This window comes from Cynocephalus volans, chromosome 7, assembly GCF_027409185.1.
Source record: "Cynocephalus volans isolate mCynVol1 chromosome 7, mCynVol1.pri, whole genome shotgun sequence".
NCBI classification, from domain to species: domain Eukaryota; kingdom Metazoa; phylum Chordata; class Mammalia; order Dermoptera; family Cynocephalidae; genus Cynocephalus; species Cynocephalus volans.
The window spans coordinates 126423087-126449826 of record NC_084466.1 but is presented as its reverse complement, the minus strand read 5'-3'; the positions used below and the strand labels follow the sequence as shown (position 1 = coordinate 126449826).

Below are 26740 nucleotides of genomic sequence, written 5' to 3'. Positions count from 1 at the left end.
TTTAGATTTTGTAATATTTGCTCTATATATCTGACTGCTCCGGTGTTGGGTGAATACATTAAAATTGTTATATACTCTTGCTATAATTTTAAATTTCCTTTTAGGATTATTTACAGTTAGTGTATGGAAACACCACAGATTTTTGCATGTTAAATTTTTATCCTGCAACTTTGCTCAGTTCATTTATTAGTTCTAACACATTGTTTAGTGTGGAATCTTGAGTTTTCTATGTAGAAGATCATAGTATGTGTGAAAAGAAATAATTTTACTTTTTCCTTTCCAATTTGGGCAGTGTTTATTTTTTTCTTGCTTAATAGCTCTGGATAGGACTTCAAACAATTTGTTGAATAAAAATGGTGGAAGCGGGCATCCAAGCCTTGCTCATGATCATAGAGGAAAAGCTTTCAGTTTTTCATCATTGAATTTGATGTTAGCTATGGGCTTTTTATATGCAATCTTTATTATATTGAGCTAATTGTCAACTATTCCCAGTTGTCGAAATTTTTTTTATCAAGAAATGGTGTTGATGGATCAGATGCTTTTTCTGTATCAATTGAGATGACTATGTATGTTTTTTCTTCATTCTGCTGATGTGATGTATTACACTGATGCATGATTATATCGTTAACCATCCTTGCATTCCAGGAGTAAATCCCATTTGGTCATAGTGTATAATGCTTTTAATTTGCTGTTGAATTCAGTTTGTTAGTACTTTGTTGAGAAATTTTGCATGAAAATTCATCAGGTACATTGGTCTGCAGTTTTTTCTTATAGTGTCTTTAGTTTTGTTATCAAGATAATGCTGGCCTCATGGAATGAGTTTGTAAGTTTTCGCTCCTCTTCAATATTTCTGAAGTTTCAGAAGGATTGGTTTTAATGTTTTCAAAAATATTTGATAGCAATCACCAGTGAAGCCATCTGGTCCTGGGCTTTTTTCTATTGGGATGTTTTTGAATAGTGATTCAATTTCCTTACTAGTTATATTTCTGTTCATATTTTTAACTTCTTCATAATTCAGTCTTGTTAGGTTGTACGTATATGGGAATTTATCCATTTCTTCTAGGTTATCCAGTTTGTTAGTGTATAATTTTTCATATTAGCCTCATTATCCTTTTTATTTTTGTGGCATCAGTTGTAATGTCTCCTCTTTCATTTCTGAATTTTATTATTTGAGACTTCTCTTTGTTTCTTAATCTAGCTAAAGTTTTGACAATTTTGTTGATCTTTTTGAAAAGACAACTTTTAGTTTTGTTGATGTATTCTATTTTTTCTATCTCCATTTTCTTTATTTCTGCTCTAATCTTTACTATTTCCTTCCATCTATTACTTTGGATTTAGTTTTTTCTTCTTTTTCTATTTGCCTTAGGTATAAATTTAGGTTGTGGATTTGAGATACGTTTTCTTTTTTAACATATGATATTTTTATTGGAGATAGGATTCTGGGCTGGCAGCCAGAATCTTTTCTTTCAGCACTTGAAAATGTCATGTGAATTCCCTCTTGCCTCTGTAGATTCTGTGAGAAATCTGCTGTTATTTGAATTGATTTTCTCTTCTAGACAATGTGACATTTTTCTCTTGCTGCTTTGAAAATTCTTTCTTTGATTTAGTTTCCAGAAATGTACTATGATGTGTTTTAGTGTGGATTTCTTTGAGTTTATCCTGTTTGCCCTGCATCTTAGATCTGTAGGTTTATGTCAGTTTATGTCTTTTGCCAAATTTTGGACATTTTCAGCTATTATTTCTTCTAGTACTCTTTCAACTACAAGTTCCCGGACTCCACCTCTTCATTAACATGAATTTGAGATCTTTTATATAGTCCCATAGGTCTCTGAGGCTCCTTTATTTCTCTCCTTATTGGCTTCCCCTGCTGGCATCCATTTATTTTCTCTGTCTCTCTATGCTACTTTTGAGCCCATCCACTCTCTGTTTTCTTTTGGTTACTTTATTTTTCAGTTTTAGAATGTCCATTTGGTTTTTTATATCTTTTGTTTCTTTACAGAGACTTTTTCTGTTTGTTTCAAGCATGTTCATAATTGCTTATTGAGACATTTTTGTGATGACTACTTTACCATTTTGACAGATAACTCTAAAATTTCGGTCATCTTGATGTTGGCATCTACATATACATCTGTTTTTTCAGTTTGAGATATTCTTGATTCTTCTAAGACAAGTGATTTTCAATTGAAACCTGCACATTTTTGTTATTATGCAAGGGGTATACTGGATCTTATTAAAACATCCTGTTTTTAGTGTCTTTCTTTGTGAACACTGTGGCAAGGCAAAGGGTATAAGGTTGCTGCCTTGTCACTATCAAGTGGGGGTAGAAGTTGAGTTCCCCTACTCTGCTTGCATTGACACCTGAGGTTAATGGAGACTGCTTGCTACCACTGGACTAGGGTGGGAGATCTGGCCCCCACATGGCCTCCACTGACACTACTGGGAGTGAGTAGTGGCCTCGTTACTGCTGAGTGGTGGTGAAAGTACTGACTCTCCAAAAGACTTTCTTCATTACAGCCAGGTAGTGATAAAATGTGGGTCCTACTGGGTCTTCTCTTATACTACCCAGTGGGGTAGTTGGGGCACCTCATTATAGCCTGGTGAGGGAGGAAGTCCAGACTCCCCAGTTTGCCTTTTCTGGAGTTTGGCTGGAGTAAAGTACATTGTTTCAAAGTTTTGTGTCTTGATGAGCTGCCCCTTTCTTGTTCATTTAGTCAGAGAGAAACTTCTCTTAGGACTTTTTTGCCTGTGTCTGTTGCCCTTTGCCTGTTGCTGCTTTTAGTTCCAAGGCTGGGATATCAAAAGCAAAAAGAAAACCCACGTAACTCACCACCATGTCCCAAGTTCCCTAGTCAGTCTGCCTCTTCTTTTCACCTCTCAGAGTCTTCTTATGTTTGTTTTACATATAATATCTGGGCTATTTTTAGTTGTACTTAGTGGGTGCAAAGGGGGAAAATACACATACTGTATGGATAGAAAGAAGATTTTTATGAAGATACTGTCTTCTCCTGTCTGAATGCTTCTTATAATTCAAGTAATTCCCCTTTCCATTCCAATCTTTGTGTCACATATGGGCAGTTTTATTAAAGAACCAAATTTACCTACTATGTGAATAATTGGCCCCAATAAGGTTGTATCAGCAGTGGGGATTTTTCTTTCACAGCTTCTTGGTTTTATTTGGGATTTATATACAGATTAATTTGCTGCCACAGAAGATGGGTCAAGTTTAAAAAACACGTAAGTACAGTTTCAGGTCTTATATATAAGTCTTTAATCCATTTTGACTTGGTTTTAGTGTATGGTGAGAGATGCTTATGTAGTTTCATTCTTCTTCATATGGATATCCAGTTTTCCCACCACCACTTTTTGAACAGGCAGTCATTACCTCAATGTAGATTTTTTAGTGCCTTTGCCCATATCAGATGGCTATAAGCCTGAGGGTTGATTTCTGGGTTCTCAATTCTACTCCACTGGCCTCAATGTCTATTTTTGTACCAGTACCATGTTGTTTTAGTTACAATACCTTTGTAGCATAATTTAAAGTCAGGTAGTGTGCAACTAGGTCTGGGCACAGACTTTACAAACATGAGTCTGAAAGCACAAGAAGCAAAAGAAAAAAAAACAAATGGGACTATATAAAACTAAACAACTTCTGCATAGCAGTGGAAACAATCAACAGAGTGAAATGACAACCTACAGAGTGGGAGAAAATTTTTGCTAACTATGCATCTGAAATGGGATTAATATCCAGAATATACATAGAACTCAAGCAATTATACAGTAAGAAAACAAATAACCCAATTAAAATATGGGCAAAGGAGCTGAATAGACATTATTCAAAGGAAGACATACACATGGCCAACAGATACATGAAAAAATGTTCACCATGACTAGCCATCAGGGAAATGCAAATTAAAACTATACTGAGATACCACCTCTCCCCAGTTAGACTGGCTATAATAAAAAAGATGGTGAATAAAGAAATGCTGGTGAGGGCCTGGAGAGAAGGGAACACACCTACACTGTTGGTGGGACTGTAAATTATTACAACTGCTATGGAAAACAGTGTGGAGTTTTCTCAAACAACTACAGATCGATCTTCCATATGATACAGCAATCCCTCTTCTTGATATATACTCAGAGGAATGGAAATCATCATGTCGAAGGGATACCTGCACTCCCATGTTCATTGCAGCTCTGTTTATAATAGCCAAGATATGGAACCAGGCTAAATGTCCATTGATGGATGATTGGATAAGGAAACTGTGGTGTATATATATATACTATGGAATACTGTGGTATATATACACCAAGGGAAACCACTCTGCCATAAAAAGAATGAAATACTCCCATTTGCAATGACATGGATGAACATGGAGAAGTATGTTGAGTGAAATAATCAAAGCACAGAGGGAAAAATACCGCATGTCCTCACTTATATGTCAGAGCTAAGAGAGAAAGAAGGAAGGAAAGAAAGACCACAGAAGTGCCTTAGTCTTACAGAGGGAGGGAACATTCCTAGGGCTACAAAGTGGAGAGAGGAGAAGCGGGAGGGGGAGGGAGGTTGGGAGAAAATTGGGTGGGGTCAAAGGGTACAAAAGTAATTTCTGGTAATGGGTATGCTGCCAGTATGAATCCAGCCCTCACATCATGGGCACGAGGGGTGACAATTAGCTCTGTATCTCATACATATTAATAACAAGTAAAATTAAGTAGCACCTGTACCCCACCCTGGTCACTTCACTATTCTGATAGAGTACAATTTTATCTCAGGGTTGCTGTTCTGATTCATGTTCCAGGGCCATTGACATGATGTTTTCCATCCACCTTGACTTTCTGACCCTCACCCTACCTGCTCTTTTGGCTGGTGCAGGCCTGTGTGACTCATGAGTTCTGCAAGCTAAGCCTCCAAAGTCTTCTTCTGGGAAGTAGCTTAAGAGGAGTTCCTTCTTATGTTCTAAAGAGCAGTGGGATCATTAAATGCCTGGCTGTGTCCCCCACCTCATCCGGGTTGGAGTATCCTGGCTATAATATACCCAAGGAGACAGGGTAAGAGGTCAGGGCCTGAAATAGAGAGAGAAAATATTAAACAGTTAGGAAACTGGTGCACATCAGCTCCAATTGTGAATCAGGGAGAAACAGAAGTAGGAAACTTTGTTTATAGTTACTCCAAAGGAGTTAAATTTGATTAAACTCTTGTATTTTGTTATTAAAACTGTAAGGAGTATGTTCAGAAGAATGTATTGATTTCAGTTTCCCTCCCTCAAAACTTTCTTTCCTGGTGACTCAGTTGGGTGTGTTACATTTTCTGAAACTATATCAGTGTAGAATTCTTTCTTTCATTGCTGTTATTATATATAAAAATGGGAAAATTGTTTTGCTTTATTTCTGATGTCTAGTTTTGTCCTAATTACTTTTTAAGATATTGTGGTATCATGTCAATGTTTTATAGCCTAATGTCTAAGACATAAGACTTTGTGTCTTAGAGTATTATTATTATTATTAGCCTTTATTTTTATTATTATCAGCAGGTAGATGGAATAAGGAGATTTCTCTCCCTCTCAACCCGCAGCTGAGCACAGAAGCAACAGAGTGGGGGGGTTTTGCTTTGATAAATGGGTAGCAAATGCTCTGGTGAAATGTAGAAGACCACTTAGAATATTATTTTTGAATTAGATGTATCAATGCTTCGTTGTAAGGTACTGGATATTGAAAGTGCTTTATAAATTATCCAGTGGCATAAATATATCATCATTACTGAGAATATATACTAAGTTGTTTTCTTTCTCTCTCTTTTTTTTTATCATGGAAATGCTTCACAAGGTTACTTGCTGGAAGAATATGGGATGGCCCGGTCGTTAGGGCTCTCTCATTTTAGTGTTTCCTTCATAGTTTTGAGACATAGAATACCCGAAAGAAGAGGATAAATTCTTATCAAGAACATTCCATATTCTGATCTTGAGTTAAAAATACTTCTAAGTGTAATAGAAAAAATATTTGTGGGAAATAATGTAATACATTTATTATAGGGAAAGTTCCAAGCTCAATACTCAAAAGAGTTAGGCATATAACTCAAAAAACAGAGCAAAAGGTGAGCCCAAGGAAGACCCCTGGCTAGAGAAACTCCTAGAGGTGGGCCCATGGCCTGCCCTGGGGTGGTTCCCCAAGTCCCTGCAGATGGAGGGAGAGAGAAAAAGGCAGAGAGTAGCTGGTGTGGAGAGGACAGGCAGAGATGGCTGCTTTCCCTTGCCCCAACTGCAGCCGGCAGAAGTGAACAGCAGATGAGTCTTTCTACTTAAATATTGACCTTCTGTGGCAGCAGTGAAGCATATGTCACTCTCTACTGTGAGAACAAGGCTGGAGTCAGAGGGAGATACCTGGAGCTTCATTGCTGCCATGGACTCTGCTTCCATCTGGGACCTGAGTACTTAAAGTGCCCCATGAGGCTGCCCCAAGTGCCCCAGAGTTTGTCTCAGAGAGAGAAGGGAGAAAGAGGAGAGGGAGAGAGGAGACGTGGGTCACTTAGGGAAAATTACCTAGGGAAAACACATACCTTGATTTTCTTTTTAAAATGGAATGTGAACTAATTACACCATGGGTAGTGGGAAATGAGTGAATGAACATAATTGGTATAATTCGTTTATAGCTGTAAAAGTGGCTTCAAACCTACAGAGAGGCTGGTGAGATTTGCTGAGAACCATTCCTGGCCAGGTCCTGCGTTTTTAAAGCTGGAAGCAGGCCGTGGACTGAATGGCATATAGCTTTATTACTCAGGGATGACAACTTGCTTACAAACAAACGCCTCCATCTGCATTGATAAATTGCTTCAACAACAATTCATCTGATATGTGCTCTTTGGTTCCACTTTTTCCTAGTGTCCTTTTTTCTCTTATGAAAAAGCAGCCAAGGCTGAGAGGAGTGAATGGGTCTGGGGCCAGGTTACTGGGCCGCCCTTGTCTCTGGCACAGCCCTTGGAAGCTGGCTTTCCTAGAGGTCCCATGAGCCTGCAGGAGCAGGGAGGGAGAGAAACAGAGGGAGGAGGCACTGGATGAACTGGACAGTGCTCATAACTTACCTGATGACACCTGCTGAGCTTGGAACCTGTGCCAGGCACTAAGCCAGGCCTGGGCACATGATGGAGAACAAGACAGGCCAAGTTCCTGCTTTCATGGGGTTTATTTTCCCGGGGGAGACAGACAATATTGAAGTAAACCAATACAAGTATAATGCATGGTGAGAGAGTGATACATAACATGGAGAAAGATGCGGTGGAGTGGTGGGGTAGTAAGTGACGGGGATGGAGATGACTGTTTCATGTCTGGGTCAGGAAGCCCTCTCTGAGGACTGTGTCTGCACAGAGACCTGAGTGAAGCCTGAGAACTGTGGCGCTGTCTGGGAAGAGCATTCCAGGCAGAGAGCGCAGTGAGTGTGGAGGCTGGGAGGCAGGCACAGCATGAGGGCTGGTCCAGCTAGAGTGCAGTGAGCAGGGACAACAGGGGATGGGAGTGCAGGGGGAAGATGGGCCACATCTTTTCGGCCATTCTCCTTTTTGTAATGAGCATTTACTCTAAAGGAGTTGAGTTTGATTCTACTTGTGTTTCATTATTAAAACTGTAAGTACCTGTTTCTAAGTCTGATAAGAGTACAATGAGCCACATGACACAGCCTGATTCATGTGTTTAAAATAACCCTCTGACCTCTGATTGAAGTTAAGAGTGTCCTGAGAAAGGCAGCAGAGGGACACGTTACACAGTTAGTCAATTGCGCTGGTTAGCGATGGCAAGGCTGAGACACAAGGAGGTGGGGGTGGTGAGAAGGGGTCAGATTTAGGATAGATTTTACTGGTAATGCTGGTGGTCATGAACCTCCCTTTCCTCTCCTTCTTGAGCCCAGGTAGCAAGGGCCTCCTCCCTTTGGTAAGTGGAGCCCGAGGGAAAGAGGCCCTACTGCTCTGCCTGTCTCATCCTGTTCTGGGGCACCTGGAATGACAGGAGAATGGTTTGGGAGGCAAGGCCCGGCTTTCCTAGTCTCTGGGCCTGAGCACTTTACAGTTTACAAAGCATTTGTGTATTTCATACTTGCCACCAGCCCTGTAAACTAGGTAAGCAGGTACTGTTATGTCTGTGTTATAGGTGAGGAGACCTGAGCTCCTTGCCATGAGAACTATGAGGAGTTTATAGAGACAGGGAGAACACTCTGAGGTCACTGGGAATGAAGAACACTGTGATTTCTGCTCTAGAGAGGACTGCATGAGGCCTATGCAAAGGAGACCCAGCTAAGTTTTTAGTGGTCTGGTTGTTGTTGACATTTCCCTCTTCTAAATTTTCTCTTGACATAATATTGTTTATGTAATTTATTTTTTTTTCTTTTTAAAATTTCTTTTAAAATTTTTATTGAATAAGAATTGATTATACATATTTTGGGGTTTCAATATTGAAATATGTTAATGAAATTAATATTACTAGTACATATATTGTTTCAAATCGTAATTATTCTTTATGCCCCTTATCCAATCTCTTCCCATCCCCCTCTCCCTCCTCCGACCCCTTTTAATTACCCTAGATTTCTTTTCTCCTTCTGAAAGAATATTGGTTACTCTGTTAATTTGTTGCATAGATGATATGTCCAAATCTGAGAGGTGTGATCACGTCCCCCAGTATTATCATAGAGCAGATGTTACTTCTGTCACTCTGAAATGGGCCTTATGGAGAGAGACATCCTCTTATTTTCTTTGTCTCTGCTGATGACTCTCCGTGTGTCAGTGCACTCTACTGGCTGACGGACCAACTGCATGGTGGTTGTGGCATCTAGCCACTTTTGTGGCAGCCATGGTCATTGTGCTAACTGTGGTGGTCCACCCCCATGGAGGTGATGTTTTCAGCATGCTCCTTGGTGCTGGAAATGTGCCAGGTTGTGGGAGGGGTTCTGATCCCCAGCTCCAAGTTTCCAGTCCCTGGAAGGGCCCTGAGGTGCTGGTGCCGTGTGCCTGGTTGTGGGAGGGGTCTGCAATCCCCAGGTCTAAGCCTTGTGTACCTTGGTGGTGCTGAGGCACTGGCATGGTGTGTCTGGTTGTTGGAGGGGGTCCCAGTACCCTTCTCCATGCCTTGGGTCCCTGGGTGGACCTCAGGCTCTGTCGCAGTGTGCCTGGTTATGGGAGGGGTATCCGGTCCCTTTCTTCATGCCTCAGTTTCCCAGGCAGGCCCTGTGGTGCTGGCATGGTGAGAATGGTTGTGGGAGGGGGAAACCATTTTTCCATGCCTTGGGTCCCTGGGTGGGCCCTGAGGTGCTGGCATGGTGTCACTGGATGTGGAAAGGGGTCTGGTCCTCGTTTCTATATCCTGGGCCCCCAGTCAGGGCCCTGTGGTGCGCTGGTGGTGTGAGTGGTTATGGGCGGGGGTCTGGTCCCTGGCTCCATGCCTCATGCCTCCTGGCATATTCCAAGGTGCTGGTGGTGTGCCTGGGATGGAACTAATTTTTTTCCTTTGCTTCCTTCTAAAATGGGGGAACTTCCTGTGGGAACATGTACTTGAGCTGTGTCAAAATAAATTGCTGCTTTGCTGCTGTTTCCCCAGGGAAGGCTTTTTGTGAAGCTCAGGTTTTAATGGTTGACCTTACATGTACTTCTGGCTCTCCTAAGAGTTGGTGCACCTGGATCGTGTAGAAACTCTGATCTGGGTCTGAATATTTTTATCAAACTGCACCCTGTGCAATTCTATATTCCTGACCAGTCTCCTGTGAGTAGTCCTATGCTGACTGGGGGGTGTGTCAGCTGTCTTTGCTGTGTCCCAGTGTTTTCCTGGTGGCCCTGTCTCCCCCACTGCCTGTGCTCCAAACACTTCCCATGGGGTGGGACCTGTGCTGGTCCCTTGTGATGACTCACCAGCCTCTGAATGGTTCCCCTTTTTCAGCTGTTCTGGCTCCTCTCTGCTATGTGGGTCCACAGGAACCCTGTTAGTGATCTTGTTGTCCTGGGGGCCAGCAAGGCCCACTTCTCCCCTGCTGCCTCCGAGTAAATCCATCTGAAGGGCACAGCTATGGCTTCTGCTGGCTCCTGCTCCATGCACTCAGCAGCTCCAGCCTTGAAGTGGCTGTAGCCCAAAATGCTCCTATAAGTTTTTTCTTTCTCTCATTGTGGCTTCTCCTGCCTTCACAAACTCTATTGGTATCTCTTCCTCTTCCCTTGAGCTCCAGTGGCCCCAGCATGGGTGATGTTACAATTTTATAGTTGTAAACTGGTTGATTTGCAGGAGAGAGTGATGCTGAGGACTTTCTATTCTGCCATCTTGACTGAAACTCCTTGTTTATGTAGTTGAAAAAGAAGCAAAGCATTCCCATTCCATGGAATTAGTCCAAAAAGTAATTGAATTACTGAAACTATTTGGAAAAAGTATCTTATCTTTGATTTCATAATCAGAGCTGGCTGCTGCTACAGTGTAGATGTCTTACCATATTCGGAGTGGGTTTGTCACTGAGTTAAGGAAAGGCTTTGTCTATTGGCATCATTTCTATCCATCCTTTGAATCAGGGGTGTCTTTACGTGGAATGAGTGCCTGCTGAAGTTTTTCCTAACTTCTGACATAGCCTAATGAATTTCCAAACATTTTTTACAGCTTAGATCATTCTCAGCCTCCCTGTGGCCTTGTCATCACCCAAGAATCTGAAGTTTACAAGATGCGTCAGGAGAAACAGGAGTTGAATGAGCCTCCAAAACAGTCCATGTCATTCCTGGTTTTGCAGGAAATCCTGGAGTCTGAGGAAAAAGGTAATCATCCCTACCTGTGGTCAGAGGTTCTTGTTGAAGGTCTGTAGTGGGTGTTAGGCATTGCTGAAACACAGGTGAGCACAGCCCAGACAAGGTGGAAAGAGCATAGTGTTCTTCAAAAGGCATGAGATTCTAAAAGGCAAAATCTTGTAATAAAAAAAAGAAGTAGAGAGCATGCCTGCCTGACCAACCTTCCTGCTCGGTCTTTATTTAATAAGCTTCATACCCGGCTGACTGTTCCTGTCACATGTGCATATGGTCAGAATGAGCTTGACTCTTGTGGTATTCTGTTGGTTTTTGCCTTGGTGATATTTTTGCTTTGAACCCACAGATCACACTCCTGTGATGGGACAACTAAGAGTGGTGAAGGCTATGGGCGGTGAAAAGCAGAATGAAAATTTCCCTCTGTGGCCAGGTGTTTGTTCTTGCTCTAGGGTATACGGCCTTTAAGGAACCAAGAGCTTCCATTATGGTCCCATCCTCACTGTGTGACCATAGGCAAGTCTCTGAACCTTTCCATGCCTGTTTTCTCATCTGTTCATTGAGTATAAATATTCTTTTCACGAAGACAATTGCACAGACCAAATGTCATAAATTTTAAAAAACACCCGTCACCATGAGTGGCACATAAGTGCTTCCTAATTATTATGATATTTGAAACCTCATCCAGAGGCTCCCAGCTTAGCCTTAGCTTGTCCATGGGAGGAGCTCTGATGTCCAAGGAGCTCTGATGTCCGAGGCACTCAGGGCCACCATAAGTGGTTAGACACATCTCAGGAGACAATTCTTCTCATTGTAGAAATCATATCTATTATTATAATGTTCAAATGGACAGCAGTGACGGTACCTCATTTAATAATAGCAGTGTATTGTATAATTGGTGACAGGTGGATGTGTTGAGGAAGGGATGCTTTTTCCTCCTTTTCACAAAGGTGACCTGCAGATCAGCAACTCACAGGCTCCCCTGCCTCCCAGGGTGTTGTGCAGCAGCATCTCCTGCAACTCTCCTGATTAGCTTTTTCTGGAGGGTTGGGTTTTGCACCCTTTATTCATCCCTATGTGCCCAGCCCTCCCCGCTCTGTCCCCTTCACTGAGGCTCAGGCACCTCACTGGAGTCCTGCCTTCTACTGCTCTCTCTTCCTTTTCCCAGTGCACCCACCTGTGAAGAGAGAGTTGGTGCTCCTGGGGGGACCCCTGGGATTCTCAAAGTGAGACCTGCCTCACCATTAGGAGGCAGCTAGGGAGGGTAAGTGCTGAATGCCCTCTGGAAGAGTGGCCTCCCTCCTCCACGCCATCAGCTGGAAATTTGGCTTCCTGGGAGTCCTTCCTGAGTTGAAGTTCTCTACTGAAAACTCTCAAAACCTGGGCTTCCTCTCCATGTGCGGGTTCCTTAGCAAGAGTGGTGTAGGAGTGTGTGTCAAAATGCTCATGGAGAGATTCATGTTAGCTTTTAACTGTACTTTTCCATGAATTTTTTGAAGTACCCTCGTATACACACATAGGAGCATAGGGGGAAAAAGTGCTTCTTTTATGCTAGAGATATGGTTCTACAAGCAACTTCCCCCTTTGCTTGGAGCACCTGAGGAGTTGGGAAGTAATGAGCCATACTTTGTATTAAATTCCAGTGTTAGACCTGACCGACAAATGACCTGGGGCCAAACCTTAAGGGAGACAGCTTTGTCAAATGTGTGAGAAACCACAACTTATTTTACTATAAGTGGGTGTGAAACCCTTCAATAAAGAGAGGCCAAGTCAGTCCATCCCAGCCCCAACCAGCACATGGACAGATGCTGCACAGCTCACCTGGGCTCACAGAGAAGGACCTGAGCATGGAGTTGGCAGCTCTATGCTCATCAATATCTGGACTCTTTCCATCCTGTGTTCCGTCAGCCACACCTGCGACTTCCATTCTCAAAGTTGCCTCATGGTCCTAGTTGGCAGCTGGTTCTCCAGCGATCATGCCCACTTCTAGGCACCTGGGAGGAGAAAGGGTGACAAAGCTATCTGGGGAGCCCCCCTTTCAGATGAGCCTGCTTTCTCCTTCCCAGAAGTCCCACACTGCTATTCCACTTCTGTTTTATTGACTAGAATTTAGTCACATGGCCACACCTAGTTGCACAAGAGTCTGGGAATTATAATTTTTTACCCACTAGGCTGGATGCCTTCTTGCTCCAAAGAAAATCAAGGTTTTGCTTAAAAGGAAGAGGGAGAGAATAGATCTTGAAGTCTCTCCCCTATCTTAAATTTTCACTTAATGCAACAGGTAAATTCCAATCCAAATATCCATCATATGCCTCTGTGGAGGGAACCCAAATGCCTGTTTTTATTTGAGATGAAAAGGTCAAAGCTTAAGACAGTGGCCGGTAGACACAAAAAGCACTCAATAAGGACTACTGTCTTTTGGAAAGGCCTCTGGTTCAAAAAGCAGCACTACAGGGTAGAAAGCACCGGCATCCCGGATCTGCCTCTGACCTGCTGTGTGGCTCAAGCAGGTTAGTTTCTCTAAGCTCTAGCTTCTGCACATGTCCAGTGTTGCGAATAATGAGGACCTCATGGGATGGTTTAAAGGGCTAAGAGAAACCGCATCTGCAAAGTGCCACAGCAAAGTAAGTGAGGCCTTGAAGGAGGCGGAAGTATGGCTTCAGTAGGGTTTGGAGATAAACCTTGGAAGAGTCAATGCAGGTTGTCTTATTGTGGATGGAATTCAGCTTCTGGACTAGGAGAAGGTGTCCTGGGTCCCTCAAACTCTATCTTGCTTTTGATCAAATTCCAAAGCTTGCAGGCAGAATGAGCCTTAATAGTTTAAAAAATTGTGGGGAGATACATATAACATAAAATTTACCATCTGAACAATTTTTAAGTGTACAGTTCAGAGGCGTTAAGTACAATCATGTTGTTGTGCTACCATCACCACCCATCCATCCACAGAACCCTTTTAGTCTTGCAAAATTGGAACTGTGTACCCATTAAACAATAACTTCCAATTCACCCTGTTCCCCAGCCCATGGCAACCTCCATTCTACTTTCTGTCTTTGAATTTGACAAGTACATCAGGTGAGTGGAATCATACAGTATTTGTCCTTTTGTGATGACTTATTTCACTTACCTTGATGTCCTTGTGTTAGGAGGGGGTTAAAGTACAATGCCTTCCTAATGGAGAAAGCACTTGGAGACTGAAGAAGGCAGTGGGCAGATCCACTTGGTAATCAGAGATTTTTAAGTATTTATTAATTGGGTGACTTACAGACAAGAAAGCTGGATGCAGTGAAGAATCAGACGTTACAGGAGAGCTCTGATTCTCTGAGGTTAGCCATTATTTATATAGCAAATCCCCTGTTACTAAGAATAACGTTAGGGAAACATCTTAAGAAAAATAAGATAATAACATCATTCACCAGGTCCCTTGTGATTAATGAGGGGTGGTGTCTTGTGATGTCTATGCTCTGACCACTGATGCCACCTGCTGTAATAAATTACCCCCGAAACCTATGTTCTATTTACATTTGCTCTTATGTTAAGGTGTACCTTCTCAGTGAAACAAAGGAATGAGTTTAGGCGGGAGTCAACATGCAAGCAAGGCATAAACTGGCATTGGTTCTGTTCTTCCTCTAACAGTCCTCAAGTTTCATCCATGTTGTAGCATTTGTCAGGATTTCCTTCCTTTTTCAGGCTGAATAATATTCCATTGCATGCATAAACCACATTTTGCTTGTCCACTCATCTGCTTATAGAAGGAGACATTAATGAGTGGAGATTTGGTGGGAGTCTTGTGGACTGAGAACACACAGTGGTGGCCAGCTGCTCTGAGATGAGAATGCTGGAGACTTGCTCAGCAAGTCTCGAGGCTCATTTTGGCTGGTGCCCAGGGTTCCAGGAGGAATCTTGGATGGTCTGGAGTCTGGTCAAGGGGGACCACCGCATGCTAGGTTAAAGATCATGAGCTTGATTTTGTAGGCAATGTGGAGCCATGAAAGGTTGTTGAGCAGTGGGGCAGATAGAAAGACAGCTGTGATTTATTTAGCCCATTTTCACTTTTTTCTAGAAATATTTGGGAAGAAGAGAAATTTGGAAAGTTTTGTAGTTTTCTGGAGTCCAAAGGAAGTTAGTATTTTTACTCTAAGCTAGTTGAGAAGGAAGAAGAGAGATTTCTTGGAATTTAGCGTTGGCTGGATACATAATAGCAAAAACCTCACGCCAGCTGGTTGCGCTGCAGGGCTGAACTAAAAGCAGTGAGATCTGTGGTATCCAGCAGGCAGCTGCCTCTGGCCCATCGGTGCCCAGTTCTAATTCACATCCCTTCATTCCAGAGAGGGGAGTGGATACTCCTTCCAAGTGGGGATTTCATGTCCCTCCTCACCTTCTCTCATTCTACCCTCTTGCACCCGTCCCCCTTCTTGGTGATTTTTCTGCTGAGTGGGTTATGTGAAAAAGACAGCCCATCACGTAGGATAGCCTGACCTCATGAGCTGGTTCTCTAGTGCAGTCAGTTTGCTTTCCAAGCTGTGGCGATGCTGCCATTTCCTTCTTGTCATAGCGGGTAGGCAGACGAGGTGGCTCCAGAACCATCAGCCAAAAAACGAAGGAGGCTGTTTGGGATGCTTGAGGCATGACACTTGGAGAAGCTGCCCACTCAGGCTCTTCTGAGATCCCTCTAGGCAGGGCCTGGACTAGGGTGAGGTGAATGAGGCGTTTGCTGTGGGTGCAAATTTAAGGAGTCACCAAAAATTCAATAATCAAGACTAAAATGACATTTTAATGCAATCTCTTTTAAAATTAAAATTAATAAAAAAAATCTATGATGAACAAAATTGGGACTGTGGCCTCCTCCCAGAGGAATGGAGGAAGGCTTGGGAAGGGAAGGAAGTTATTTTGGGCTCAGGGATAACGGAAGCACCAAGGTGATTTCCGTGCTGTGCTTCCTGGCGGGGCGGAACTGAGCCTTCCCCAGGCCCACCTGTGAGCCCACAGTTGAAGACAGTGGAAACCCTGGGGCCTCCTGATGTCTGCCCCATCTCCTGCTGCCAGATGGACATCTGTGTTCATCAGTTCCCCAGTGAACGAGGGTCCCAGTGTTGGTGGGGATCCTGAGAGACTGCATCACAGACATCCATTGAAGGGATGCTTTCAAATATTCCCTAAGGCAGCAAAGTACCACATAATTCACTCTCGCATTGTGTTAGTCAGCAGCAGGTGACTTGTGTGACATGTGGGCTGCTGGTCAGCTGTGACTTGGCCAGGCCTGGTACCATAAGTCTTTTCATTCCAGGAGCCCAACGAAGGGAGAAGCACTCTCTGCGACCTGGTGTTCTTGTGGCAGAGGGCAGAAGCTCTATGGAGACAGGGCCACACCACACAAGTGCCCTTAGTGTTTTTGCCCGAACGAGGCTTGAGTCTGCTCAGATTCCACTGGACAAATCCGATGGGCGGAAAGTTTACTCCACCGAGAGTGGGGCTCCTCGGCTGTGGTGCTATTGATATTTTGAAGCATATAAGTTCCCATTGTGGGACTGCCCTATACACTTTGGGATGTTAAGCAGCATCCCTGGCCTCTACCCACTAGATGCTAGTTGCACTCCCCTCCAGTTGTGACAAACAGAACTGTTCTTTGGGAGTCAAAGACACCCCAGTAGAAGAGCACTGACCAGAAAGAGGCATGGGAAATGTGGGGAGGGATGGTTGTGGGCAAAATACATAGTCGACCACACCAGCCGGTGGCATTTTAAATGCCCCTTGTTTGAACACGTGTCTCAACTTTTGGTTCAGAGGCACCGGTGAGTTTAGGGGACTCATTTTCTAGAAGGACAAGAGAGGATTGTCCAGCATGGCTGCAGTTATGGGATGCCCTCTCCTTAGCCCCTTGCCTTACATTGGAAGCTGTTTCTGAGCTTTCGTTCAGTAGCTCTTGGTCCACCGGTTTCTGGACCAGCAACACGCAGGAACTTGCTAGAAATGTAAGTTCTTAGGCCTCATCCTGGGCCTCTGAATCAGAAACTCTGGGGGTGGTGTCCTGCGATCTATGGTTTAACAAGCCTTCCAGGTGATTTTGATGCACAATTAACTTTGAGAACAGCTACTTTAGTCTAAAGAAGTGGGTTTTACCAGAAATGTAGAATAGAATCTTCTGTACTTAGCGATGGGGACCGTACACATGAAGATGCTCATTCAGCTAGTTTGGGATAGAGCCTGCTCTGTGAATTTTGCAAAATCTCTCCTTGTGACTGGGATGCTCCTGGTACCTGTTCAGAATCACCACTGGTTCTCTAGCTCCTTGGGCCTAAGCATGCTGGGCCACATAAAGACCATCATGCATTTGCTATGGCATTTCATTGATTTCCACATACTTATTAAGCCTCTATTATTTGCTAGGCTGCATGCTAGGCTCTGTGGGGTATTGAAAAGTGTATAAAACAAGATTCCTATACTCAAGTAATTGGCAGCCCAGGAAGAGAGACATGTATAAATAGCTGATGAACATAACAATCCTGCTAAGCCACATCAGAGTAAGAAAAGTAGTGATGTGGAAGCACAGCCAGCCAAATGTATAGTAATAATAGTAACATGAACAGCTTAGCACTGCTAATAGCTACCATGATACAGGGCTTTGTTACTTAAGATGTTCTGCGTGCAATAACTAGGGGCCTGCTGAAATCATGTATGCACCAAGCTGACTGCAGAGAGGCTGCTTAGTCTGCTCTGTGGTAGGTGATTGCCATCCAGCTGCAGTAGCATGCTGTACTGTAATGATTTTTTTTTCCGTAGAATATTTGGGTAAAATGTACATAACAGGAAATTTGCCATTTTATCCATTTTAAGTGTACATTACAGTGGCATTAAGCACATTAACATTGTTGCTCAGCTACCACCACCTTCCATATTGAGAACATTTTCTCATCTTCTGAAACTTCCCATTAAGCAATAACTCCTCATTTCCCCTCCTCCCAGCCCATGGCAACCACGGTTCTACTCCAAAAGAATGCACTTTTGGGACACACATCCAACCGATTGATGTATTGTGTTGGCCTCTTTTAACATGGTTGTGATTTAAAATTTTTACCTTAATTACCTTTTATATTTTTAATATTTTGTTACCTATCTCAGAATCTTTTTTTAATTGTGATAAAACATATACAACCTAGAGATTGCCATTTTAAGCATTTTAGAACACACAATTTTGTGGAATTAATAGTGTTCACAATGCTGTGTGACCACTGCTTCTATTTCCAAAATAATTTTTTGTCATCCTGAACATAAACTCTTGTATTGTAATGATTTGTTCTTTTTGTGATGTGGGGTTTTTTTTCTACATATAAGTACACTGTCTTTTGATTCTCAGATAATGTTTTTTTTAGTAATTTATTATGTACATCTAATATATTAAAGTTACCATATCAGTGTTTGCATGTATTTAATCAGAACATTACATAATTTGTGTCATGCTAGTTAGCAACATGCTAGGTACTGTAGCACAGCTGTGTGTGTGTGTGTGTGTTTATCATTTTGTTCAGCAGTTAAGGGAAAAATTATCTCCTGTTTTATAGAAAAGGAAACTGGTAATTAGAGAAGTTAAGTAACTTGTCCAGGATCACACAGCGGAGTCACATCTGTGTGACTCCAGTGCCCATGGCCTTGCCTGAACATATATACATGGCTCTGGAGAACTAAATGATACTAATGCAATTCTGCCCTTCATGGCCAATGAGAGTGTTTTCCTTGTTTCAGGGGATCCCAGCAAGCCCTCAGGATTCAGATGTGTTAAAGCTCCTGTCACCAAAGTGGCTGCATCAATTGGAAATGCTCAGAAGTTGCCCATGTGTGACAAATGTGGCACGGGCATTGTGTGAGTATCTGCCCCACTGTCTTTGGTGGTGCTGCAGATTGAGTAAACCATGAAAGTGTGGAAAGTGATGGATATTGCATATCTTGAGTGTGAAGGAGACAAATCCTGCCTGGAAAAATGGAGAGGCCAGATAGGTCCTGTGTCCCAGAGCCAAGTGGCGAACGTTTTCCTTTGCTGTGGAACCCTTAGGTAATGAACATGTAAAACCAGAAAAAGCAGGCCTGCTCTGCTGAAGTAGGAGGGGCCTCGAGAGTACTGTCTCTGGACTCCAGGAATGAGAAACTCCTTATGACTCGAGGCAGTGGGGCCCTGGTCTGCATTTGGTGGGACTCTGGGGAGGAGCTGCAGGCCCCAACACAGAAAGGACAGTGAGGGGACCCAGTGCCACCTGCAGGTGCTTTTCACTAATGGAGACCTTTTCCTCCCTTGCTCTTTCAGCGGTGTGTTCGTGAAGCTGCGGGACCGTCACCGCCACACTGAATGTTACGTGTGCACTGACTGTGGCACCAATCTGAAACAGAAGGGCCATTTCTTTGTGGAGGATAAAATCTACTGTGGAAAACATGCCCGGGAGCGAGTCACACCACCTGAGGGCTATGATGTGGTCACTGTGTTCCCCATGTGATTCAGCAGATCTGGACTGACCTCTGTTCTTTAACCAAGTTGTCTTCCAAATGGTCTAGTTCTCTCCTCTCTTGAGAGTTCTGTGCTTCCCTTGGTTGTGCTCTGCTCATTAAACACCAAGTCCCCCACTTTTGGCAACTGACTCACACTGGCTGTGTGACGGCTGCTTTTTACGATTCAAGGAAAATAGTTTTCGTTCTATGTCACCTTGCTAGTATCACTGTGTATTTCCTCACCTCAATTCTTCTCTGCTGCAAATGGACTTCAGGCAGTTTTGAACCAAACCAAATTTAGTGAGTCGTATGATTTTGTTTTTACTCTATAAATGTATAGACTCTGAAGCAGTGTGTGGTGTCTGTTATCATTTGGCCATGTCTTGTTTCCTACTCAAGCCTGATGAGATTTCTGAGCCTCTTTTGTTTTGGGTTTCCTCAGAGACTTCTGAGCCTCTTTTGCTTTGAGTTTCCCACTTCTCTGAGATTTGTAGGCCTTTTCCCCCAGGTGTGAGAAAACTGGCATCTGAACATGCTTTGTTCTTATATTTCTGCGAAGTGTGCTGCAAATTATTTCTCTGATGCTAATATGCTTAGTTGTGTTTTAATGAAATGATGTTTTCTTTACCTGTGGCTGTTATGGGGCTTATCTAAGGAAGTGAATGCTTCCCAAATAATTCAGGGATAGCTTTACCAGTTGTCCTTAAAATATTCCCCCCAATAAGTACCTGTCCAGGCTGTTTGCTGCCATCACAACTGCTCTCCTTTGTGATGGGCAATGAACTCAGGAAAGTGACCACCAGCAGCAGAGAGCTCAGGGAAATGACCAGTGTGCCCTCTTCACAGAAGAGACTAGGCACCCTGGGTATTAGGGAGTCTTGAGTCCAGATCTGAAGTCACCATAGATGATCTCCTGGTGACTAATCTCTATTGGAGTCATTTGATTAAACAGTGGTGCCCCCAACTTCCAGACACTGAGACTACATGATTATTAAGAGAGGTGGACAGGGCACTCCAACCAACCCTCCTTCCTCCGGAAGAGCAAATTATCTATCCTTTTTTTTCTTTTTTAGTTCTTTTAAAACAGTTTTCCTAAGCAGAGATTTTGCTTTATTTATACTCATTAATAAAAAAGTATTTGAAACTGTAACTTTGTCTCTGACATATTGTAACACTTTCAAAAGTAGTGTTCATACTTTTTATTTTGTAGAAATCCTGTCATTTACTTTTGATATTTTCTGAAAATTAATAACTATTGAGAAGACTGCTTATGATTTTTAAGGGGTTGGTTTTATTTTATTCTTTTAATTAAAAATATTTTTTAAAATTTTTAATTAATTTACTATTTAATTTAATTTTATTTTGTCAATATACAGTGTGGTTGATTATTGTGGTCCATTACTGAAATCTCCCTCCCTCTTCCCGCTTCCCCTTCCCTCCCAACAACCTCCTATCTGTTCTCCTGTTGCTATCAACTTCAAGGAATTGTAATTGTTGTGTTTTTTCCCTCCCCCCAGTTTATTTGTGTATTTATTTATTTATTTTTAGCTCCCACAAATAAGTGTGAACATGTGATATTTCTCTTTCTGTGCCTGACTCGTTTCACTTAATATAATTCTCTCTAGGTCGATCCATGTTGTTGCAAAGGGCAGTATTTCCTTCTTTTTTATAGCAGAGTAGTATTCTATTGTGTACATATACCATGTCTCCCGTACCCACTCATCTAATGATGGACATTTGGGCTGGTTCCAACTCTTAGCTATTGTAAATAGTTCTGCAATGTACATCAGAGAATAGGTATACCTTTGAGTTGATGATTTCCATCCTTCTGGGTATATTCCCAGCAGTGGGATGGCAGGGTCATGTCGCAGATCTATCTGCAATTGTTTGAGGAACCTCCATACCATTTTCCATAGAGGCTGCACCATTTTGTAGTCCCAGAAACAATGTATGAGAGTTCCTTTTTCTCGGCAACCTCGCCAGCATTTATCATTCACAGACTTTTTGCATATTAGCCATCTTAACTGGGGTGAGATGGTGTCTGAGTGAGATTTTGATTTGCATTTCCTGAATGCTGAGTATGTTCAGCATTTTTTCATATGTCTGTTGGACATTTGTATATCTTTCTTTGATAAATTCCTATTTACCAGTTTTGCCCATTTTTAAGTTGGGTTAGTTGTTTATTTCTTCTAAAGTTATTTCAGTTCCTTATGTATTCTGGATATTAATCCTTTGTCAGATGTATATTTTGCAAATATTTTCTCCCACTCTGTTGGTGGTCTTTTAACTCTGTTAATCGAAAGCCTTTTAGTTTGATATCATCCCATTTGCTTATTTTTCCTTTGGTTACCCGTGCTTTTGGGGTCATATTCATGAAGTCTGTGTTCTGTCCTACATCCTGAAGTGTTTCTCCTATGTTTTCTTTAAGAAGTTTTATTGTTTCAGGGTGTATATTTAATTATTTAATCCATTTTGAGTCGACTTTAGTATATGGTAGAGGTATTGGTCTAGTTTCATTCTCCTGCATATGGATATCCAGTTATCCCAGGACAATTTGCTGAAGAGGCAGTCTTTTTCCCAGTGTATAGGCTTGGTACCTTTGTCAAAGATCAGATGGCTTAGGTGTGTGGGTTGATTTCTGGATTCTCTATTCTATCCCATTGATCAGTGTGTCTGTTTTTATGCCAGTACCATGCTGTTTTCGTTATTAAAGCTTTGTAGTATAGTTTAAAGTCAGGTAGTGTTATGCCTCCAGCTCTATTTTTTTTTTTTTTTTTTTTTTTTTTTGCTCAGCATTGCTTTGGCTATGTGTGGTCTTTTGTTATTCCATATAAATGTCTGGATAGTTTTTTCCATTTCTGAGAAAAATGTCATTGGAATTTTCATGAGATTGAATTGAATTTGTATATCACTTTGGGTAGTATGGACATTTTTACAATGTTGATTCTTCCAATCCAAGAGCATGGAATATCTTTCCATCTTCTTGTGTCCTCTTTAATTTCTCTCAGCAGTGGTTTGTAGTTCTCATTATAGAGATTTTTCACATCCTTGGTTAACTCAATTCTTAAGTATTTTAATTTTTTGGTGGCTATTGTAAATGGGCAAGCTTTCTTGACTTCTCTTTTTGCATGTTCACTATTGAAGAATAGAAATGCTACTGATTTTTCTGTGTTTATTTTGTATCCTGCTATTGTGCTGAAATCATTTATCAACTCCAAGTGTTTGTTTGTAGAGACTTTAGGCTGTTCAGTATGTAGGATCAGGTCATTTGCAAAGAGGGACATATCTTTTCCAATCAGGATGCCCTTTATTTCCTTCTCTTCTCTGATTGCTCCAGCTAGTACTTTCAGCACTTTGTTGAATAGGAATGGTGAGAGTGTTCATCCTTGTCTACTTCCTGTTCTTAAAGGAAAAGCTTTCAGCTATTCCCCATTCAGGATGATATTGGCAGTCAGTTTATCATATATGGCTTTAATGACATTGAGATACTTTCCATCTATACCTAACTTGCAGAGAGTTTTTATTATGAATGAGTGTTGAATTGTATCAAATGCTTTTTCAGCATCTATAGTGATGATCATTCAGTCCTTATGTTTGATTTTATTAATATGGTGTATATCATATTTATTGATTTGTGCATGTTGAACCAACATTGCATCCCGGGATGAATCCCACTTGATCATGGTGTATAATTTTGCACATGTGTTGCTGTATTCTTTTAGCTAGTATTTTATTGAGGATTTTTGCATCTATATTCATCAAGGATATTGGCCTGTAGTTTTCTTTTTCTGTTGTATCTACACGGTTTTGGTATCAGGGTGATGTTTGCTTCATAGAATGAGTTTGCGAGAATTGCCTCTGTTTCAATCTTTTGTATATTTCGTAGAGAATTGGTATGAATTTCTGTTTGAATGTTTGGTAGAATTCTGCTGTGAATACATCTGGTCCTTGGCTCTTCTTTGTTGGGAGCCTTGTGATAACAGCTTCAATCTCTTAGACTGTTATTGGTCTGTTCAGATTTTTTACATCTTCTTGGCTCAGTTTTGGTAGTTTGTGTGTGTCCAGAAATTTATCTGTTTCCTCCGAATTTTCAAATTTGTTGGCATATAGTTGTTTATAGTAGACTCTAATTATTCCTTGTATTTCAGAGGTATCAGTTGTAATTTCACCTTTTTCATTTCTAATTTTTCTTATTTGGGTCTTCTCTCTTCTTTTTTTAGTTAGCCATGCTAATGACTTGTCCATTTTATTTATATTTTCAATTAACCAACTTTTTGATTCGTTCACCTTTTGTGTCCTTTTTTGGGTTTCAATTTCATTTAAGATCTGCTCTGATCTTAGTGATTTCTTGCCATCTGCTAACTTTGGGTTTATATTGTTTTTGTTTTTCTTGTTCTTTAAGGTGAAGTAGAAATGTCTGACATGTTGCTTAGTGACAGTATTCCTTTTCAGGAATGGGTCTTATATACAGGATATCTTGCTTCGAATGGAGGGCAAATGCCAAGAACTTTAGATGACCACTATGACTGTAAAACATAATATGTATGACTAGTTCATTTCCTGAAAGAATGCAACAGAATGTCAGCATTACCATCCCCATGTTCAAGTTATGTTTTGTCACTAAAACCCTCTTTTTCCCCCAATATTTGGTTTATAGAGATATTTCCTGCCAAGAGAAATTTAAGGTTTAGCCTAATTCTAGTGCTTCATGTTTACCATATTTATCTGATTTTTTTTCTTTCCTGCTTACTGTAAAACGAAAGCAGAATGGAAGTAACATACTGGAATGTCTTCAATGTGACCTTCAATCTTGTTTAATTACTAAGCTTTCTGACAATTTCCTAAAAGAGGAAAATCTCAGCTAGACTCACGCAGGCTTCAATCAAGCTATTCCCTCTGGCTTGGAATGCTCTTCTTCCACTTCTTGATTCAGTTAACATTTAGTAAAGTTCTATTTTCTTTCAAGATTGAAGTGCCTCCCTCCTCCCAGACAGGGTTCTCTGATTTTCCTTCATGGTTTGGATGCCTCTCTGCTATGCTTCCATACCTGAGGACACCCCCTTGCCATGCATCATCCAGGACACTAATCACTTATCTCCTGGAAGGAATGAAGCCTCCATGAGAGCTGATCCTCTGTCTTTCAGCTTTTTCTCCTCAGCACCTGGTTCTGCCTCACCTGGCAGAGAGAGTGCACAAATGTTTGGTGAGTGAATCCATAATAAATCCTTCATTGCTCTCCTATAGAAGTATGATATAAGCCATGCATGTAATTCAAAATTTTATATTAGCCATGTGAAGTAAGAAAAGGAGTGTGTAAAATTAATTTTAATATATTTAACAGCATATATCTAAAATATTATCATTTCAACTTGTGCCTTGAGCCCTATTTCAAGTGTTCAGTAGATATGTGGCCAGTGACTGCTGTATTGGACAACATATACCTAACCCACCTTAAAACAAAGACATCTTGGATTTCTGCATCCCTCATGGATGCCACATTCTTTTTCCTGGGTCCTACACATCCACTGTATCTCTTTTAACTGCCCTGTGCTCTGGCTTCCTTATTCTGCCTCCCCAAGTAGGATGCTTTTTTGAAGGCTCCTTGTTGATTCCTCCCTGTCAGACCCAAGGACCTATTCTCTCTCATCCCACCCTCCCAGTGGCATTTACATCACTGCTCACCCACGGCTTTAAGCTGCTGCTTTGACTTTCATGATCTTGAACTTTGCTTGCCACTTTCTGCCTTTGTGATGGTTGGCTTTCTAGTTGCCTCCCTGGCAAAGTCAGGGATGATGCCCTCCTCACGTGAGGCCTTTCTTTGCTTATAGAACAACATGACTATTGTTTCAGGAAACCAAAGACAAAGGCTTTTTAAAAAGATTTTCTTTTTTCATTTCCTATTAAAGACATTGCTATGCATTACCTAAAGTTTGTGTGCTTTGGGTTATACCCTTTGTTGCTGGATTTTTTTCCCCCTCAGATATCTGAGCTGTATGAGTTTTCCCAAGATGAGGGAGGAGGCTCAGAGGGTCATGCCCCCCATCCAGTGCCAGGAGATGGCCAGATGACCACATAAAAGGGAGAGATGTCCTGACGCATCTCATGGTTAGGTGGCATCCAGTCATTGCTTTCTTATCTTATTGGAGGAATAAGGACTGGATAATAGAGGCATTGAATGGAAAGTAAGAATATTTTCTAGGCACAGGATTCTTACAGGATATTTATAAAAATTAAATGTTCTCTTCCCATGTAGTGGTACATATAATTTATCTGGGAGGATAAATTGGAGTTCTAATAATTCTTTGTTTTAGGAAAAATGGTTAGCATTTATTAGTAGCATATTTTTCCCATGGCTGGGTTAAAGAGCCCTGGTTGTAAAGGTAATTTGTCAAGACTTCTAGAAGAATGTTTTTTACATTTTAGTGTGTGTGGAAATTACACGGGAATCTAGCTAAGATGCAGATTCTGATTCATTAGGTCTAAGTCAGGCCTGATATTCTGCATTTCTAGCAAGGTCCCAAGTGATGTTGATGCTGCTGGTCCATGAATCACACTTTGAGAGCCAAGTTTTCTAGAAAACTAAGTTTGCCATTACTCATGGGTAATTAAGCCACAACTTTGCAATCCATTTGATTGTTAGGAAATAGAAACCACAGAATATTTTTCTTATTCAGGTATGATTATATGCAGTGAAATTTAAAGGTTTTTGGGTATAATCTTACGCACTACAATCAAGATATAAAACATTTACATTACCACCTCATAACCTTTTCTTGTGCCCTTACCAATTTCCTCCCACCTGACTCCCTGACCCAATCTGAGGAATAATACATGCTTAGCGTTTTCTTTAAGTGTCCCAACTTGCACTTCCCCCACACTTGCCACCTGCTTCCATCAGATTTGCTCCAGGTTTCAGAGCTGGTGAGTAGGCTGTTCTCCATTTTCCTTGACCATCTGACTTTCACCCCAGCTCCTTTTTTGGCTGCAGCAGGACTCTGTGCTGGAAAACCCACCAGATGACTGCTCGGTTGGAGGGCCCAAAAGATGTGCCATTTATGAAAGGAGCAAGCAATGCAATTCCTGCCTTTTGGTGAGAGGTGCATCACCATTACTACGACACTCAGTGTTGACCCTCGTCTGTAGGCCTGGGCTGATGGTTCAAACTACTGATAAGAAATTGGGATCTGTAACAGCATTGGGAATGATACTGCCTAGAAAAATGAGATCAGATGGAGATGCTTTAAGAAGGTGAATTCCTTTGTCAGAATGAAATTGGCAAAGTTGGGTTATCCTGAGAGACCAAGAGAAACCTGTCCTGCAGAGATTATGGAGATAGTTAATAAAAGAAGGCATCTGTAGTTGCAAAAATGAGTAAACAGTAAAAGTAAGTGTAAATAATTAGAGAGCTGAGGGCAATCACTAAAATAATTGCCATTTATTGCTCAGTTTCCAGATATGAGTCAGTTTTCAGACCAGAAACCCAATGGATGAAGATGGGCCAGGTCTCAACATTATGACAAGTGCTTA

General features: G+C 41.6%; 1 protein-coding gene and 1 pseudogene across 1 annotated transcript; both read left to right on the top strand.

Moving 5' to 3' along the window:
- Nucleotides 1–7049, top strand: part of LOC134381775 (cytochrome P450 2C18-like) — an 84730-nt pseudogene extending 77681 nt beyond the window's left edge.
- Nucleotides 7050–7132: 83 nt separating this feature from the next.
- On the top strand, nucleotides 7133–19519 carry LOC134381774 (PDZ and LIM domain protein 1-like). The gene is made up of 4 exons (XM_063101593.1): nucleotides 7133–7230; nucleotides 10608–10759; nucleotides 18479–18596; nucleotides 19035–19519. The coding sequence occupies exons 1-4, from the start codon at nucleotides 7133–7135 to the stop codon at nucleotides 19219–19221; spliced, it is 555 nt and encodes a 184-aa protein (XP_062957663.1). The 3' UTR covers nucleotides 19222–19519.
- Nucleotides 19520–26740: the final 7221 nt, after the last annotated feature.